The sequence below is a fragment of the Salvelinus fontinalis genome, chromosome 7 (assembly GCF_029448725.1).
Source record: "Salvelinus fontinalis isolate EN_2023a chromosome 7, ASM2944872v1, whole genome shotgun sequence".
Taxonomy (NCBI): Eukaryota; Metazoa; Chordata; class Actinopteri; order Salmoniformes; family Salmonidae; genus Salvelinus; species Salvelinus fontinalis.
In genome coordinates, this window is record NC_074671.1 from 32,238,259 (window position 1) to 32,255,372 (window position 17,114).

Here is a 17,114-nt window from a genome sequence, read left to right on the forward strand (position 1 = left end):
CCGTGCTAAGGACTATTCATCGCTGGTCTGACCAATCGGAATCCATGCTTCAAGATTGTTTTGATCACACGGACTGGGATATGTTCCGGGTAGCCTCAGAGAATAATATTGACGTATAAGCTGAATCTGTATGTGAGTTCATAAGGAAGTGTATAGGAGATATTGTACCTACTCTGACTATTAAAACCTACCTTAAAGGGCAACTACACCCCAAAATCCCAAATTATTTGATTTTTCCCAGACCTCAAAAGTGGTTTAAACATTGTTGTGGACTTAAAACATCAAATGTGGTTGTTTTCCGAAAAACGGAAACCTGAAAAAACAAAAAGGAGCAAATCAAATTTAGGAAAAAACTCTATGGAATCAGGCAAAATATATCACAGATTTATATGGCCCTAAATATGGGACCCGTGAAATATGATGCCTCTGCATGGCATTTAGCATTAAAGGAAATATTTTGGTATTTGTTTCATTAGTCCATTGTTAATATAGTTCCAAAATACAGAAATCTGGCCCATATGATGCATTTTTTATCATATGTGACCGACCGCCTCGATTCGGTCATATGTAGTAATATTTTAAATTGTGTGTTTGTTTTTTTTACATTGGATAAAAGTACAGACTCAGAGCTAGGAAATTGTATATCATACACTGCATTTGAGGAACAATGGGAAAGTAATTCTGCTTTGAAAGTTGATCAACTTGTAACCCCACTTTTGAGAAAAAGGTCCTTGAATGTTTTGGTACACCTACTGGCGAGCTCTTCTTTGTCTACACCCATTCAGCATTGTTCACACCCTCTTAAGCCTACCCATTCAGCATCATTCACACTCTCTTAAGCCTTAGCCCCACCCATCTCTTTAAGGATTCACATGTGAGGCCATATGCTAAACAGAGTGAGTACGGTACTGTAGTAAACAACCAAATATTTAAAGACTAAAAGTGGTAAAAATAGTAGCCTACAATAGGGAAAAACTCCAGGTAAAAATACAGTTTATATAGTCCTTGGCCTATTCTGTATCCTAATCTAACTTTTGTGCAGGTCATGTTGTTCTTCACATTACCACATGCACAGGATACAGAAGGTGTAAACGATACAGTGAAATGGTTGCTTGCATATTTACATAATAGCAAACTCAAAAATAGAAAGTGTCCAGATAAATATATTGTGTAAATATTTTATAATTATTAGATGATGCTTACCCAGACACTAGGGGTGTGCCAAGTAGTCGACACAAAATGAGTGTCGTAACGGATATGGGCAATTTTCTGGATACGATTATGATCCGAGTATTTTTTTGTAATTATCTGTGATCGGTTGCCAGCACGCATATTTCTCGTGTCAGTCACAGAGTTTCCTAAAACATATTGTACTGTCTTTGAGTCAGTCATGTGCGTAGTCTAAATAACTCACAATTGAGAGCATCCTGTCGGGCTGTATCACCGCCTGGTACGGCAACTGCACCGCCCACAACTGCAGGGCTCTCCAGAGGGTGGTGCGGTCTGCACAACGCATCACCGGGTGCAAACTACCATCACCGGGTGCCCTCCAGGACACCTACAGCACCCGATGTCACAGGAAGGCCAAAAAGATCATCAAGGACAACAACCACCCGGGCCACTGCCTGTTCACCTGGCTACCAGCCAGAAGGCGAGGTCATTACAGGTGCATCAAAGCTGAAATCGAGAGAATGAAAAACAGCTTCTATCTCAAGGCCATCAGACTGTTAAACAGCCATCACTAGCACAGAGAGGCTGCTGCCTACATACAGACTTGAAATCATTGGCCACTTTAATAAATGGAACACTACTTTAATAATGCCACTTTAATTATGTTTACTCGTCTTGCATTACTCATCTCATATGTATATACTGTATTCTATACTATCTATTACTGCTCTGTCATTGCTCATCATTATATTTCTATTTCTATATTCTTATTCCATTCCATTCCTTATTCCATTAGGTGTTTGTTGTGGAATTTTTAGATATTACTTGTTAGATATTGCTGCACTGTCAGAACAAGAAGCACAAGCATTTTGCTACACTCTCAATAACATCTGCTAACCGTGTGTATGTGACCAATAAAATGTGATTTGATTTGGTGTGCCGGGCACCTACTACCTTACCTCGTTCAAAGGCACTTAAATATTTTGTCTTGCCCATTCACCCTCTGAATGGCGCACATAACACAATCCATGTCTCAATTTTCTCAAGGCTTAAAAATTGCCCCCTTCATGTACACTGATTGGAGTGAATTTAAACGAGTGAATTTAACAAGTGAATCACTTGTCATGCACAGGAGGTTGGTGGCAATGGGCTCGAGGTAAGGACAGAAGCGGAATTTGTGGAATGGTATCAAATACATTAAACACATGGTTTCCAGGTGTTTGATGCCATTCCATTTGCTCCGTTCCGGCCATTGTGCACCATACAGGGAATAGGGTGCCATTTTGGAACACAGATGTGTTCATGCCCAATGCCTGGCCTTAGATGTCTTGACTGAAACCAGGACAACATGGGACCTGGGCTCGACCTAGGAACCTGTATGGATCATCTCGGTCTATAAAGAGGTGAAATGTATGAGGCTATAATGATAACTCCGGCAGCTGGCTCACCTTTCTAACCGCTAGGCTACCTTCCCGCCTAAATGATTTGATAAACACGAGGCTAAGATGATCCCAGTGCCACTGTGCATTTGTTTCGAGAAATTGCTAAATCATTGAAGCACTTTCCAAAGAAAGACAGGCAGACAGTGAATGAGGGCTGTCAAAAGAACAACAGCACCCAGAATAGCTCTACCAATGGAACATTTACAGCATCTGCAGCGTTTGTATGCAGGCCTCAGCAGGAAATGTGAAGAGAATTCTGTCATCGTCGTCGTCGTCACTCCGACTCACATAGAGAAACACTGAGCTGACTCCTCCAAGCCTCCACCTGCAACAATACACAGTTCATGTATTCTGTTTGAAAGTATTTTTAGAGTGTGTGGTGCCGTGGCATGGATTAAAGTCATTCTTCAGTTAAGAAGAGCGATGAGTAAAAACGTGAACACGTCAGTAGAACGAGGGGGGAGAAAGAGAGAGACGGAGACAGACAGACGGAGACGGAGAGAAAGAGGAAGAGACGGAGAGACAGATAAATGTAGAAATAAAAAGAGAGGGAAAGAGACACAGATTCAGAGATAGAGGAAGACTTGTGTGTGTGTGTGTTTGTGCGGGCGTTTGCGTGTAGGAAGGGCAGGAGTCCTCCTGGCCAGTGGTCTGTTTGTGTAAAGAGGTTGGAGTGAGCACACAGAGCCACAGACTGGGAGACATCTGGTTTCCAGTACAGACCTGCCCCTCATAACCCACAACCTGACTTTATACTGCAGGGAGGAACAACTGGGAAACGGAGGGAGGAAGGAGGTGTGTGTGTGAGTGTGTGTGTGTGTGTGTGGGGGGGGGGGGTCACACACACACACACACACACACACAACACAGTGCTACAGATCTGCAGACTTCCCAGCATGCCCTGCTCACATTCCTGACCTCCTTCTGTCACCCGAAAGTTTGACTCACACCCACACCTCCCCTCTCTCCTACCACCACCCTCCCCCCTGCCAAATCCCTGTCTGTCTCCCCTGTCTCTCCCCCGTCTCCCCTCCCCCCAACCGACTGTCTCGGAGTTAGACCAGAAACACACAACTCAGATCTCACACCCGAATGAATGGGATACACACTGTGTGTGTGTGTGTGTGTGTGTGTGTGTGTGTGTGTGTGTGTGTGTGTGTGTGTGTGTGTGTGTGTGTGTGCAAGTCACTCTGGATAAGAGCGGCTGCTAAATGACTAAAATGTAAATGTTTGTGTGCATGTGTGTGTAACTGCAATAAACATCTTGATTGACAGAGGGCGTAGGCAGCGTAACAAAAACACTGCCAGTCTGTCATTCAAATAAACATGAGGGTTTACACAATACGCCTGTACCTGAATACCAGCTACTCACCAAAACTAACAGAGGGAATAACTTATTCCTAAAAATTTCCTCCTACACTACCTGCTTATGGCTTAGACTTAACCTTCAAGACAATGGCCAGGTAAAACCATGGGCAGGTTCATTGTACATCCCAAATGAACCCTATTCCCTATATAGTGCACTACTTTTGACGAGGGCCGGGCAACACTAGTGCACTATAAAGGGAATAGGCTGCATTTTGGGACGCATCCTTCAACTCTCCTCTTGTGCTAAATCTAAGCTCACTGGGGTGTGGGAATGTGACGATGTGGCCAAAAGTGAGGGATCAGACCCCCTGCACCCTTCCCTAATCCGCACCCCACAGAGATAACAACAATGTGACGGGGCTCCAGTCATGTGATCAGGTGAGGAATGTGTTCTACTCCCAGGCATCCCCCAGGATATGATACATAGTGCTGATCTGATCCATGCACAATACAACACACTAGTCTGACTGATGAACAGGACAGGAAGCGGAGCCCTGATAGGTAGATCTAGACCACACAACATACCAGTCTGACCAATACACACACAACAAACAGATAACCCACTAATCCTTTCTTAACGAATTGTAGCCGACCACACTGATAAATGCACAGGGCAAAACAAAGTCATAAACTGAGTAGCGTGGGAGTAAGGAAACTGCCCTGGCGGCCAATGTCTACTGCAAGGTTGTCCTAGCACTACACAGCTGGTTCAAATAATCAACTAACCATGAAGCTTTGATAATTCAAATCAGCTGTGTAGTGTTAGGGCAAAAACCAAAACGTGCACCCCTTGGGGTCCTGAGGACCGAGTTTGGGAAACACTAGTCTACTGAAACTAGACCAGCACCCATCTACTGTAACTACTACAATTACTATACTACTATTACACTAATGACACTACAGTACAAGAGTTACTACTAAAAAAACAACACAGAATGGAATACATGCTCATAAGCTCTGTGTGTGAGACTGATTATTCAGAGGTTGTTGATTCTCGCTTTTCACAAGCTCTTGGTGGCAGCCCTGGCTACGAAAACCCAACAATGTCCCTAGTTTGACACCAGGGTGTACACACCAGTCTCACAGTGTTAAAGCAATATGAGTGTGGTCCAGTACTTACTGTGCATAGAGCCTTGTGCGAGGGCCGAGGCTTTAGGCGGGCTGATTCTGCTCTTGGGTTGGGCCACCGTGTCCCCAGTCTGTGCCTGGCTTAGGTGGCTTTGGCTCTGGGACTGGGTCTGAGATTGCATCTGGCTCTGCTGTTTGTCTGTCTGCTGCTGTGCAGGTGGGGCGGCTGCAGCTGCAACCAGGGCCCTCTGCTTGGTCAGGGTCCCGTCGCTGCCAGCCCTCATCAGCTTCTCCCCCACACTCACCACCCTGGCTCGGGCCCCTCCCGGAGCCTCCTTACGGGATGGCAGCTTGGATCCTGCCCCGACCGAGGAGGGCCGAGCCAGCCGCGATGCTTTAGACATCCTGGTGTAAGTCAGTGAAAGGTTTCTGGGACTCTCAGTCTATCGGTCTCGCTGTCTCTGTCAGTGCCAGGTCCGGGGTTGGTAATAGGGTAGAGTATTCCAGGTCTCAGGGCTCCTTAGTGTGTCTCCCACTCAGCTCTGCGAGTCCTGACTGGAGCAGGTAGGCTGGGCTGAGCAGCCAGAGGGAAGAGGGCACTTTTGGGAAGGCAGAAGGGGAGGAGGAGGAGAGAGAGAGAGAAGGGGCGGGAAGAGTCAACAGGTCCCTGGAAGGTGTACTCTTCTCCTGGCAGGGCCTCCTGGGCTCATCCTCCAAAGCAAACAGAGCTGTGTGTGTGTGTGTGGGTGTGTGTGTGTATGTATGTGTGCGTGAGTGAGCGTTCAAACCTGTGGATCAGCAGGAGGTGGTGGGCCAAATGCGGAGAAGCCAGGTCCTTAGTGTCAGCACATTCCAGCTCTATAACCCACCGTCTTCCTCTCTGTCGCCCGATCTGTCACACCCTCTCATCTCCATTTCTTAAATCTTGCATACTCCCTCTCTCATTGACGCCCTGTCAAACACAGACAGTTCTTAGTCCAAGGCAGTTTTTTCCCCGGTCTCCTCTTTCTACTGCTCCGCAGTAGTTCTCCTTCTTTCCTTTTTCTTTCCTCTTCTCTTTCTTTTTTCGGGTTCCCTCTTCTTTGCTCTTCCACTGCTTTTCTGATGCTCAGTATGTAACTGTTCCAGTGCTCGGGCGAGCACCAGGCGAAACACACGGAGAGAGAGAGATATGGAGAAAGAGAGAGGAACAGAGAGAGCGAGAGAGAGAGAGAGAAAAAAAAGAGCACGAGGGAGAGAGCAGGAGAGAGAAAGAGAACGGAGGATTTGGGATCCCTCCTCTTCAGGTGCAGCTGCTGAAGCCGTTCCAGATGTGTGTCAGTCGCTTCACGTCACCGCTCAGCCGCCCAGCACACACACACACACAGCTGCATGCATTCCTGCTCACCGCTCCATCGACGGAGTCACCTCAAACTCCCATCCCTCTCTCTCCCACTTTCCTTCTCCTTTCTCTCTCTCTCCTTCCCTCGTTCACACTGTCCCTCCAGCTCAGTTTCACTCCTCCTCATGCGTGAGAAAAGACGATGTCCTGACAATGGAAGCAGTCAGAATACGCACACACACACATTCTCACACACACTCTAACATATACACAAGACCCCTTCACTGGAGGAATTTACAGAGAATTAAAGAGCACAGAGGAAAGGTGGATTACTGTAGAACACAGCAAGCTTCGCTGGACGGTGTGTGTGTGTGTGTGTGTGTGTGTGTGTGTGTGTGTGTGTGTGTGTGTGTGTGTGTGTGTGGCCCTGATAGGCTGCCACACAGAGCTTCAGATAAAAGAAAGGGAGAGAAAGGGGGGGGGAAGACAAGTGAGAGGCAAAATTGGGAGAGAGAGAGAGAGAGAGAGCGAGAGAAAGAGAGTGGGGGAGAGAGAGAACAGTGAAGGTGAGACATTTATAAAAAGACAAGAAGTTCATTTGGGGATCGGAGAGCTTTGACACTGTCCTCCCTCTCCCCCCCCCCCTCTCCTCTGAACCTAAACAAAATGTTCTTTACATCTGTACACACTGCTCATCCTGACACTCAGCACTAACTCCTCTCCTGAGTTAAGATATAGGATACATCCCAATTGGCACCCTATTCCCTATATCGTGTACTACCTTTGACCAGGGTCCATAAGGCTCTGGTAATTGGTCATGCACTACAGTATATAGGAAATAGCGTGCCATTTGGGACAGAACCATAAACATAAATCGCAGACTTCATTATGGGTGTGAAACAAGATGCTGACCGACCCATGGTCAGGCTGTCCTCATTTCAATTTCTTTATCTCCAATAGGAAGAACAAAATAACTGATCTGGAGACGGTGGTAAAACAAAGACAAAGTTAACTACAGAGATGACAGTGACAGAATCCCTGAGGGAGATTACGTTTTTTTTAAAGGGTCAACAGTGAGGCTGATCGTTTACAGGCAGTTCACAACACATTTAGACCCACACACGCACACACACACACACACCTTGTTCACATACGGTATGATTCACATATGACTACGAACCACGGTCATGCCACAACAGGTGTAACAGCCGGTGACATCACTGACAACACTGCTGACAGGCTACCCACCATTCACATATTATGGTACATGTGCTCAGTTTCAGTATGTAGCTGGCATGTGAAGCAGAAGTGTGTTAGCTCGATGCACTGTATGTGTCATAGCGTGCCGAGAGACTTAACACCGTGGAGAGGATTATAGTGAGCACAGGATGAACGGAGGCAGACAACATACTATGAGAGGAGGAAAGAGCAGCCAGTCATAGCCAAAAGGCTGTACCACCAGGTCTGTTTCCACAGGAAAGAGGGGACCACCAGTTCCCCATCTGATTGGACCGTACCATTGATCTATTTCCATAGGGTGGGAAAATTGAATGGTTGGTTCACTGGTAAAGATGAAGACTGTGTGGAACATAATGGAAACCGAACAATGATATGCTTGTACAATGCGATACCGTATCAGACATTTTTCTTTAAACAGTTGAAGAGATGCTGAAGAAATGTACTGTATGTATATATGTGAGCGTGCACACACACAGTGACAGACACAGAAACAGACACACACACACACACACACACCGAAACTGATTCTACAACCTAATCCCCTTGATGTGTCAGAGTAATATTGTTTACGGAGCAGCTGAATACATTTGTGTCTATTGGGTTTACTAAATCCAGTCTGAATCCTGTTCCTAAATGGCACCCTAGTCCCTACATAGAGCTCTGATAAAAAAAAAATATTGCACTATGGACACACACACACACACACACACACCACACACACGCAGTCGTCATGTGATTTGTAATAACTCCCCCACCCCCCTCGTCAAAAGTAGTCCACGAATAGGGGAATAGGTTGCCATTTGGGATGCTGCCCTAAGCCTCGTTCTTAGGAGAATGTGAGGAAGAGAAAAACTGATGTTTCGCCGTGAATAAAAAGGGAAACAACGGCAGATTATACCGTCAAAGTCCAATCTTATGAAGGAAAGGATGTGTCGTGCCTTTGGCTCAACTTCATTTTTATTGTGAAACGTAGAACCCAAACTCTGACACAGACATACATAGAGAAGCAAATATAAACACAGACTCACTTATATCCGCCACAGTGAACCAATGCCACCAGCGATTACTTCCTAAAAATAAGCAATGATTTTGTGTGCAATGTGTGTGTGTGTGTGTGTACGTGGGCGTGCCTGCATGTGTACGTGCATATGTCGAGTCGTTAGAAAGATATGTATGTGCACGACTTCACTCAGACTAAAATGAAAACCCTCTAATAATACGATGTGAATTGGATAGCTCCCCGAGGCATCCTGATTTTAACCCAATGCTGATTGTACGATACGCTGCCGTACTCTTTGAAGATAAGTCTATGTTCAAAGCCCTTAAATAACATATCATTTACGGACAGACGTCGTTTGAAAGCCTCTCTCAATCGAGTCGTCAGAAAGATTAAAAAGTGAATGAAAGTATGACATAACACATACTGTACCTCTCAAGCAGTGGTCTTCAAAGTCGGGGTCGAGTCGCGGGGAAGTATGTACAGTTGAAGTCGGAAGTTTACAAGTCGGAAGTTTACATACACTTAGGTTGGAGTCATTAAAACTCGTTTTTCAACCACTCCATAAATTTCTTGTTAACAAACTATTGTTTTGGCAAGTCGGTTAGGACATCTACTTTGTGCATGACACAAGTCATTTTTCCAACAATTGTTTACAGACAGATTATTTCACTGTATCACAATTCCTGTGGGTCAGAAGTTTACATACACTAAGTTGACTGTGCCTTTAAACAGCTGGGAAAATTCCAGAAAATGATGTCATGGCTTTAAAAGCTTCTGATAGGCTAATTGACATCATTTGAGTCAATTCGAGGTGTACCTGTGGATGTATTTTAAGGCCCACCTTCAAATTCAGTGCATCTTTGCTTGACATCATGGAAAAATCTAAAGAAATCAGACCACAGAAAAAAATTGTAGACCTCCACAAGTCTGGTTCATCCTTGGGAGCAATTTCCAAACGCCTGAAGGTACAAACAATAGTAAGCAAGTATAAACACCATGGGACCACGCAGTCGTCATACCGCTCAGGAAGGAGACGCATATTGTCTCCATCTGTCTTGAAAGGGGAGGCTTGCAAGCCAAAGAACAACCTTCCAACCATGAAGCACAGGGGTGGTAGCATCATGTTGTGGGGGTGCTTTGCTGCAGGAGGGACTGGTGCACTTCACAAAATAGATGACATAATGAGGAAGGATAATTATGTGGATATATTGAAGCAACATCTCAAGACATCAGTCAGGAAGTTAAAGCTTGGTTGCAGGCACTCATTTGTTGACTTCTGTAACAAAAGAAAAAGCCTTGGGTTCATGCATGTTAACATCAGAAGCCTCCCTAAGTTTGTTTTTCTAAATTGCTTTAGCACATTCCTCCAACTCTGATATCCTTGCCGTGTCTGAATCCTGGCTTAGGAAGGCCACCAAAAAGTCTGAGATTTCCATACCCAACTACAACATTTTCCGTCAAGATAGAACTGCCAAAGGGGGAGGAGTTGCAATCTACTGCAGAGATAGCCTGCAAAGTTCTGTCATACTTTCCAGGTCTATTCCCAACAGTTCAAGCTTCTAATTTTAAAAATGAATCTCTCCAGAAATAAATCTCTCACGGTTGCCGCCTGTTATAGACCCCAGCTGTGCCCTGGACACCATATGTGAATTGATTGCCCCCCATCTATCTAAAGAGTTCGTTCTGTTAGGTGACCTAAACTGGGATATGCTTAACACCCCAGCAGTCCTACAATCTAAGCTAGATGCCCTCAATCTCACACAAATTATCAAGGAAAGCACCAGGTACAACCCTAAATCTGTAAACATGGGCACCCTCATAGATATTATCCTGACCAACTTGCCCTCCAAATACACCTCTGCTGTTTTGAACCAGGATCTTAGCGATCACTGCCTCATTGCCTGCATCCGCTATGGGTCCGCGGTCAAACGACCACCCCTCATCACTGTCAAATGCTCCCTAAAACACTTCTGCGAGCAGGCCTTTCTAATCGACCTGGCCCAGGTATCCTGGAAGGATATTGACCTCATCCCGTCAGTCGAGGATGCCGGGTCGTTCTTTAAAAGTCATTTCATAAGCATGCCCCTTTCAAAAAATGTAGAACTAAGAACAGATATAGCCCTTGTTTCACTCCAGACCTGACTGCCCTTGACCAGCACAAAAACATCCTGTGGCGGACTGCAATAGCATCGAATAGTCCCCGTGATATGCAACTGTTCAGGAAAGTCAGGAACCAATACACAGTCAGTCAGGAAAGCAAAGGCTAGCTTTTTCAAACAGAAATTTGAATCCTGTAGCTCTAACTCCCAAAAGTTTTGGAACACTTAAGTCCATGGAGAACAAGAGCACCTCCTCCCAGCTGCCCACTGCACTGAGGCTAGAAGACACGGTTACCACCGATAAATCAATGATAATCGAAAATTTCAATAAGCATTACTCTACGGCTAGCCATGCTTTCCTCATGGCTGCCCCAACCCCGGCCAACAGCTCCGCACCCCTCGCAGCTACTTGCCCGAGCCTCCCCAGCTTCTCCTTCACCCAAATAAATCCAGATAGCAGATGTTCTGAAAGAGCTGCAAAACCTGGACCTGTACAAATCAGCTGGGCTAGAAAATCTGGACCCTCTCTTTCTAAAATGATCCGCCACCATTGTTGCAACCCCTATTACCAGTCTGTTCAACCTCTCTTTCATTTCGTCCGAGATCCCTAAAGATTGGAAAGCTGCCGCGGTCATTCCCCTCTTCAAAAGGCGGTGACGCTCGAGACCCAAACTGTTACAGACCTATATCCATCCGGCCCTGCCTTTCTATAGTCTTTGAAAGCCAAGTTAATAAACAGATCACTGACCATTTCGAATCCCGCCATACCTTCTCCGCTGTGCAATCCGGTTTCCGAGCTGGTCAGGGGTGCACCTCAGCCACGCTCAAGGTACTAAACGATATCATAACCGCCATCGATAAAAGACAGTACTGTGCAGCCGTCTTCATCGACCTGGCCAAGGCTTTCGACTCTGTCAATCAACGTATTCTTATCGGCATACTCAATAGCCTTGGTTTCTCAAATGACTGCCTCGCCTGGTTCACCAACTACTTCTCAGACAGAGTTCAGTGTGTAAAATCAGAGGGCCTGTTGTCCGGACCCTGGCAGTTTCTATGGGGGTACCACAGGGTTCAATTCTCGGGCCAACTCTTTTCTCTGTATATATAAACAATGTCACTCTTGCTGCGGGTGATTCCCTGATCCACCTCTACGCAGACAACACCATTCTGTATACATCTGGCCTTTCTTTGGACACTGTGTTAACTAACCTCCAAACGAGCTTCAGTGCCATACAAAACTCCTTCTGTGGCCTCCAACTGCTCTTAAACTCTAGCAAAACCAAATGCATGCTTTTCAACCGTTCGCTGCCCACACCCGCCCGCCCGTCTAGTATCACTACTCTGGACGGTTCTTACCTAGAATACGTGGACAACTATAAATACCTAGGTGTCTGGCTAGACTGTATACTCCCCTTCCAGACTCATATCAAACATCTCCAATCCAAAATCAAATCTAGAATCGGCTTTCTATTCCGCAACAAAGCCTCCTTCACTCATGCCGCCAAACTTACCCTAGTAAAACTGACTATCCTACCTATCCTCAACTTTGGCGATGTCATCTACAAAATAGCTTCCAATACTCTACTCAGCAAATTGGATGCAGTCTATCACAGTGCCATCCGTTTTGTTACCAAAGCGCTTTATACCACCCACCAATGCGACCTGTATGCTCTAGTCGGCTGGCCTTCGCTACATATACGTCGCCGAGCCCACTGGCTCCAGGTCATCTATAAGTCTATGCTAGGTAAAGCTCCACCTTATCTCAGCTCACTGGCCACGATAACAACACCCACCCATAGCATGCGCTACAGCAGGTATATCTCACTGGTCATCCCCAAAGCCAACACCTACTTTGGGCGCCTTTCCTTCCAGTTCTCTGATGCCAGTGACTGGAACGAATTGCAAAAATCGCTAAAGCTGGAGACTTACATTTCCCTCACTAACTTTAAACATCAGCTATCTGAGCAGCTACCCGATCGCTGCAGCTGTACATAGTCCATCTGTAAAAAGCCCACCCAATCTACCTACCTCATCCCCATATTGTTTTTATTTACTTTGCTGCTCTTTTGCACACCAGTATCACTACTTACACACCATCATCTGCTCATCATCATTTGTTCATCTATCACTCCAGTGTTAATATGCTAAATTGTAATTACTTTGCTACTATGGCCTATTTATTGCCTTACCTTCTCATGCCATTTGCACACACTGTATATAGACTTTCTTTTTTTCTCCATTGTGTTATTGACTGTACGCTTGTTTATTCCATGTGTAACTCTGTGTTGTTTCTGTCGCACTGCTTTGCTTTATCTTGGCCAGGTCGCAGTTGTTATTGAGAACTTGTTCTCAACTAGTTTACCTGGTTAAATAAAGGTGAAATAAAAATACAAATTTAAAAAGCAAGCATACTTCCAAAGTTGTGGCAAAATGGCTTAAGGACAACAGAGTCAAGGTATTGGAGTGGCCATCACAAAGCCCTGACCTCAATCCTATAGCACATTTGTGGGCAGCACTGAAAAAGCATATGCGAGCAAGGAGGCCTACAAACCTGACTCAGTTATACCAGCTCTGTCAGGAGGAATGGGCCAAAATTCACCCAACTTATTGTAGGAAGCTTGTGGAAGGCTACCCGAAACGTTTGACCCAAGTTAAACAATTTAAAGGCAATGCTGCCAAATACTAATTGAGTGTATGTAAACTTCTGACCCACTGGGAATGTGATGAAAGAAATAAAAGCTGAAATAAATCATTCTCTCAATTATTATTCTGACATTTAAAATAAAGTGGTGATCCTAACTGACCTAAGACAGGGATTTTTACTAGGATTAAATGTCAGGAATTGTGAAAAACTGAGTTTAAATGTATTTGGATAAGGTGTATGTAAACTTTCGACTTCAACTGTATATTATTGAGTTATGTGATAATATTAAAACATTGTTGAGAAAGATAATTTCAAAAATATTATATATTTGAGTACATTTATTTTTTGGTTTCTTTTCATTTTGATAAGAGATCAAAATGTTACGAATTGAATGTTATTTGTTGATGTATAAAATGAAATGTATTTTAAATGTGTGTTATTCTATTTGGGGTGGGGTCACAGTACAGACTTAAAATGTGTGGCACAAATGGCACCCGATTCCCGATATAGTGTACTACTTATGAGGGCCCATAGGAATTAAGGTGCCATTTGGGACACAACCTTGCATACAGAATAGGCAGGGGGAAGTAAGTCCTACAGGGTTGATGGTATAGGGGATAACAGGGAGAGAAAAGAGAAGCGTTTCCCCTAGGATTTTTTCCAGCTGCGGTGGGTGGAGGCTTGGTAGCCAGTGGCGCTGTCTCCAACCAACATTTTTTTAGAGAACCTTTGCCGTGCTGTTTAAAGCACATTTCCTGCAATTGTACGCATTTTGCCATGCAGCAGAGAGAACATTTTCTGTCTAGTATTTATTTTGGTGATTGTTAATTCTCAAATCTTATTAAAAAAAAATGTATAGCTACATACATTTTCTACATACTTTATTTCTGGTTTAAGTCATTTTAGTCCCCTGCCACTGCTAAATTAATATAGGGGAAACACTGAAGAGGAAAGTGGGGCTATTGGTACGTAAAGGTCAAAACCACTCATGTGCGGTATGCTACAACAGGGAAGGGAGGTAGAGAGGGGGAGGGGGGAGATGGTTACTCATTGACTTGTTGGAGCTCGGCCCTGGAGATATGGAGTCAGAAGTTTTAGTAGGGGAGGAGGAGGAGGGGGGAGGGAGGGAGGGAGGGGGGTTGTTAAGGAGGGTCTGAGTGCCTCTGTGGTATTTGTGTAATTAAACGGTCGTTCCGTCTCTAGACTGTTATTAGGAGCAGGATGGGGCACCTGCATAATAACTGGCACTATAGGCGCTGGGCTCAATGCCACACTGGACTCTTTTACTGTTATACAGTGACGGGCACAAACATTTCATCCGTTCTAAGTGGAATGCATTTATTCAAGGGAGTTTTAATACAAAGGCTTCATATTATTGTGAAGTTCGGAAATATGTGAAAAACGGTGTGTTATTGGGCATACCACAAGAAAAAGAGGTTACACAACCTGGCTCCCATCACACAAAACTTGAAGTTAGCTTGAAGCCAGTTGAAATGAACTCATCAAGCAAGCTATCTATTAACTTGGTCTAAGTGGTCAGTGAAGATTATCGTTACTTTATGAGGCAATTCCAGTCAGATCCATCGTGAAATGTAAATGGTGGATTTCCAAAACACACAAAAGGTGTACTTAAACCTTTACATTGCACCTTTAACTGATCAAGCCTGACCATTTCCCAAGAGAGTCATAACAGGATGAACCAGAGATAGAGCTCTAAAGGACATTGACCTTCCAAGTGATCTGAGCTAAAGCCTGGTTTGAGGTGCAGGTGTGCAGACAGGGAGTGTGTGTGTGTGTGTGTGTGTGCGTGCATGCATGTGTCGGGGGCAGGGAGATGCAGCCAGGCAGGGTGCTGTTCCTCTCCAGTGGGGCTGATGGAGGTTGTGTGTTGGTTGTGTGTTTTCGCAGCCCTAGGGGGTAGTTTCTCTCACATTCCAGCCCAGTTACCCCAGCCCAAACAAAACCATGAGTCATGATGGATTGCAATACACTTCCCCCTTTACTGTTTCCTGTTTCTGAGTCCGGCACAAAGCAGACATAACATGCACCTGCATGCACAAACACACACAAATATGTTTGCTGGATTTTGACGGCATTATTATGATTTCTGTCGTATAGAATAGATCCCTTTTTCAGCTGCTCAGCTTTCTATGTGGCTCCTGCTTGCCCGGGGGATACAGTAAAAGTGTAATCTTCATCGCAACAATCATAATACCAAGAAAATAATTTCAGAAATAAAATATTAACTCCAACACTCGTCTATGAACAGTTCTCTTTTTCTGGGTATTGTACATAAACAGAGAACAATGTTAAGCTATTCGGCTATTATTATGGATATTATTATTATTGTGCTCCATACATATAGGCCATTGTCTGTCGCTGAACGAGATGGCAGACACTAGGACAGCATCTCAAATGGCACCCTATTCCCTATATAGTGCACTACTTTTGACCAGAGCCCCATTGTCCCGGGTCAAAAGTAGTGCACTAAATAGGGAATATGGTGCTATTTGGGATGCAACTCTAGTGTCTGCCATCTCGTTCAGTGACAGGAGGATGAATGGAGCCTCCAGATGACCCCTAAGACAGTCGGAGACTATTAATCTTAACACAGTCACACCTCGCTCGTCCTCAGCTCATCCTCACCTCAACACGGTGCAACGATGAGTCGCCGAAGACGGCCTCAGATGGCAGCATGTACCTACTAGAGAGGACAGGAGTGGACTCAGAATAGAGCTCTGAGGGACCCCTTGTGTAATTTGATTTCTAATTGCCAAGTGTCACAAATGATCACCTGTAGATGTAGATAATGGGCAAGATCAAAAGCATGTCAATAGTCTAAGTCTAAGACAAGGTATACACTTCAAATCCCTCTTACAAGGTTTACTCTTAAAACAAGGTTTACACTGAAAGTAAAAAAACAAAAAATGCATTGTAGTGAATCACGCTTGAATTATTATCGCTGTACTGTAATAAGCCTCCTAAATCTAAACTGGAGGATGCCGACACTAGATGTTGTTGCTGGTGAATGATCCGGTTCATTCAGAGGACAGTAAAATACCACAGCCATCCATGAAGGAAGTCATTGTTCTGTCCCAAATGGCACCCTATTCCCTATATATTGCACTACTTTTGACCAGAGCCCTGCACGGAGCCTACTGCACTATGTAGGAAATAGTGTTCCATTTGGAAATTGGGACGCAGGCATAGCCTTAATTTGATGAGATCCCATCCCCAATTATGAGTTCAAGATGTTGCTTCTGTCAAGAAGATTCCCATACAATTTGGAAAAAGGAAATGAATAATAACAGAATGTATCGCTTCAAAATACCAACGAACGAATCATTCACAATATAACCCAAATTGAGAAAGTTCCTTCACAACCAATGCCACAAAACAGTCCGAATGCATCAAGATATTGTGAAATTATAAGCAGTAAGGGAGCCTTGACAGAGGCAGGGGGATTCATGTGGTTTGGTATGGCTCTATTTTCCAGATCTGGATTCCATTCAATTTTAAGACATTTCAAATACTCAATCTATGCTTGATTGAGCTTGCCTGGCTTAATTGACCAAAATAATATTCCCAAACCTGCAAAACCCACACACAACCAGGCATGCAGAGGGTTGATGGTATCAAATCCTAAATGTCATCGCCTGCCATGTCCTTGTGCATGGCATTTAACCCCCCACAACAACAGCTCCCTGGTCGCCCAGTGTGGCAGCCCCCCGCACCTCTCCGAATTTTTTTTATATATACACTC

General features: G+C 44.6%; 1 protein-coding gene across 10 annotated transcripts in view; it reads right to left on the reverse strand.

Annotated features, from left to right (window-relative positions):
* The window catches only part of LOC129859409 (uracil nucleotide/cysteinyl leukotriene receptor-like), a 281,933-nt gene that overhangs the window by 215,842 nt on the left and 48,977 nt on the right, over window positions 1-17,114 (reverse strand). For 3 of the 10 annotated variants that reach the window (XM_055929171.1, XM_055929173.1, XM_055929170.1), the window contains exon 1: window positions 5,101-6,621. The exons of 1 other annotated variant lie outside the window; for it this stretch is intronic. In XM_055929171.1, coding sequence (XP_055785146.1) covers window positions 5,101-5,452 — 352 coding nt within the window. In that variant the 5' untranslated portion in view covers window positions 5,453-6,621. Of the gene's footprint in view, window positions 1-5,100; window positions 6,623-17,114 lie in introns of those variants that run through there. 6 more of the 10 variants (XM_055929177.1, XM_055929176.1, XM_055929186.1 and 3 more) reach the window with 4 other exon arrangements.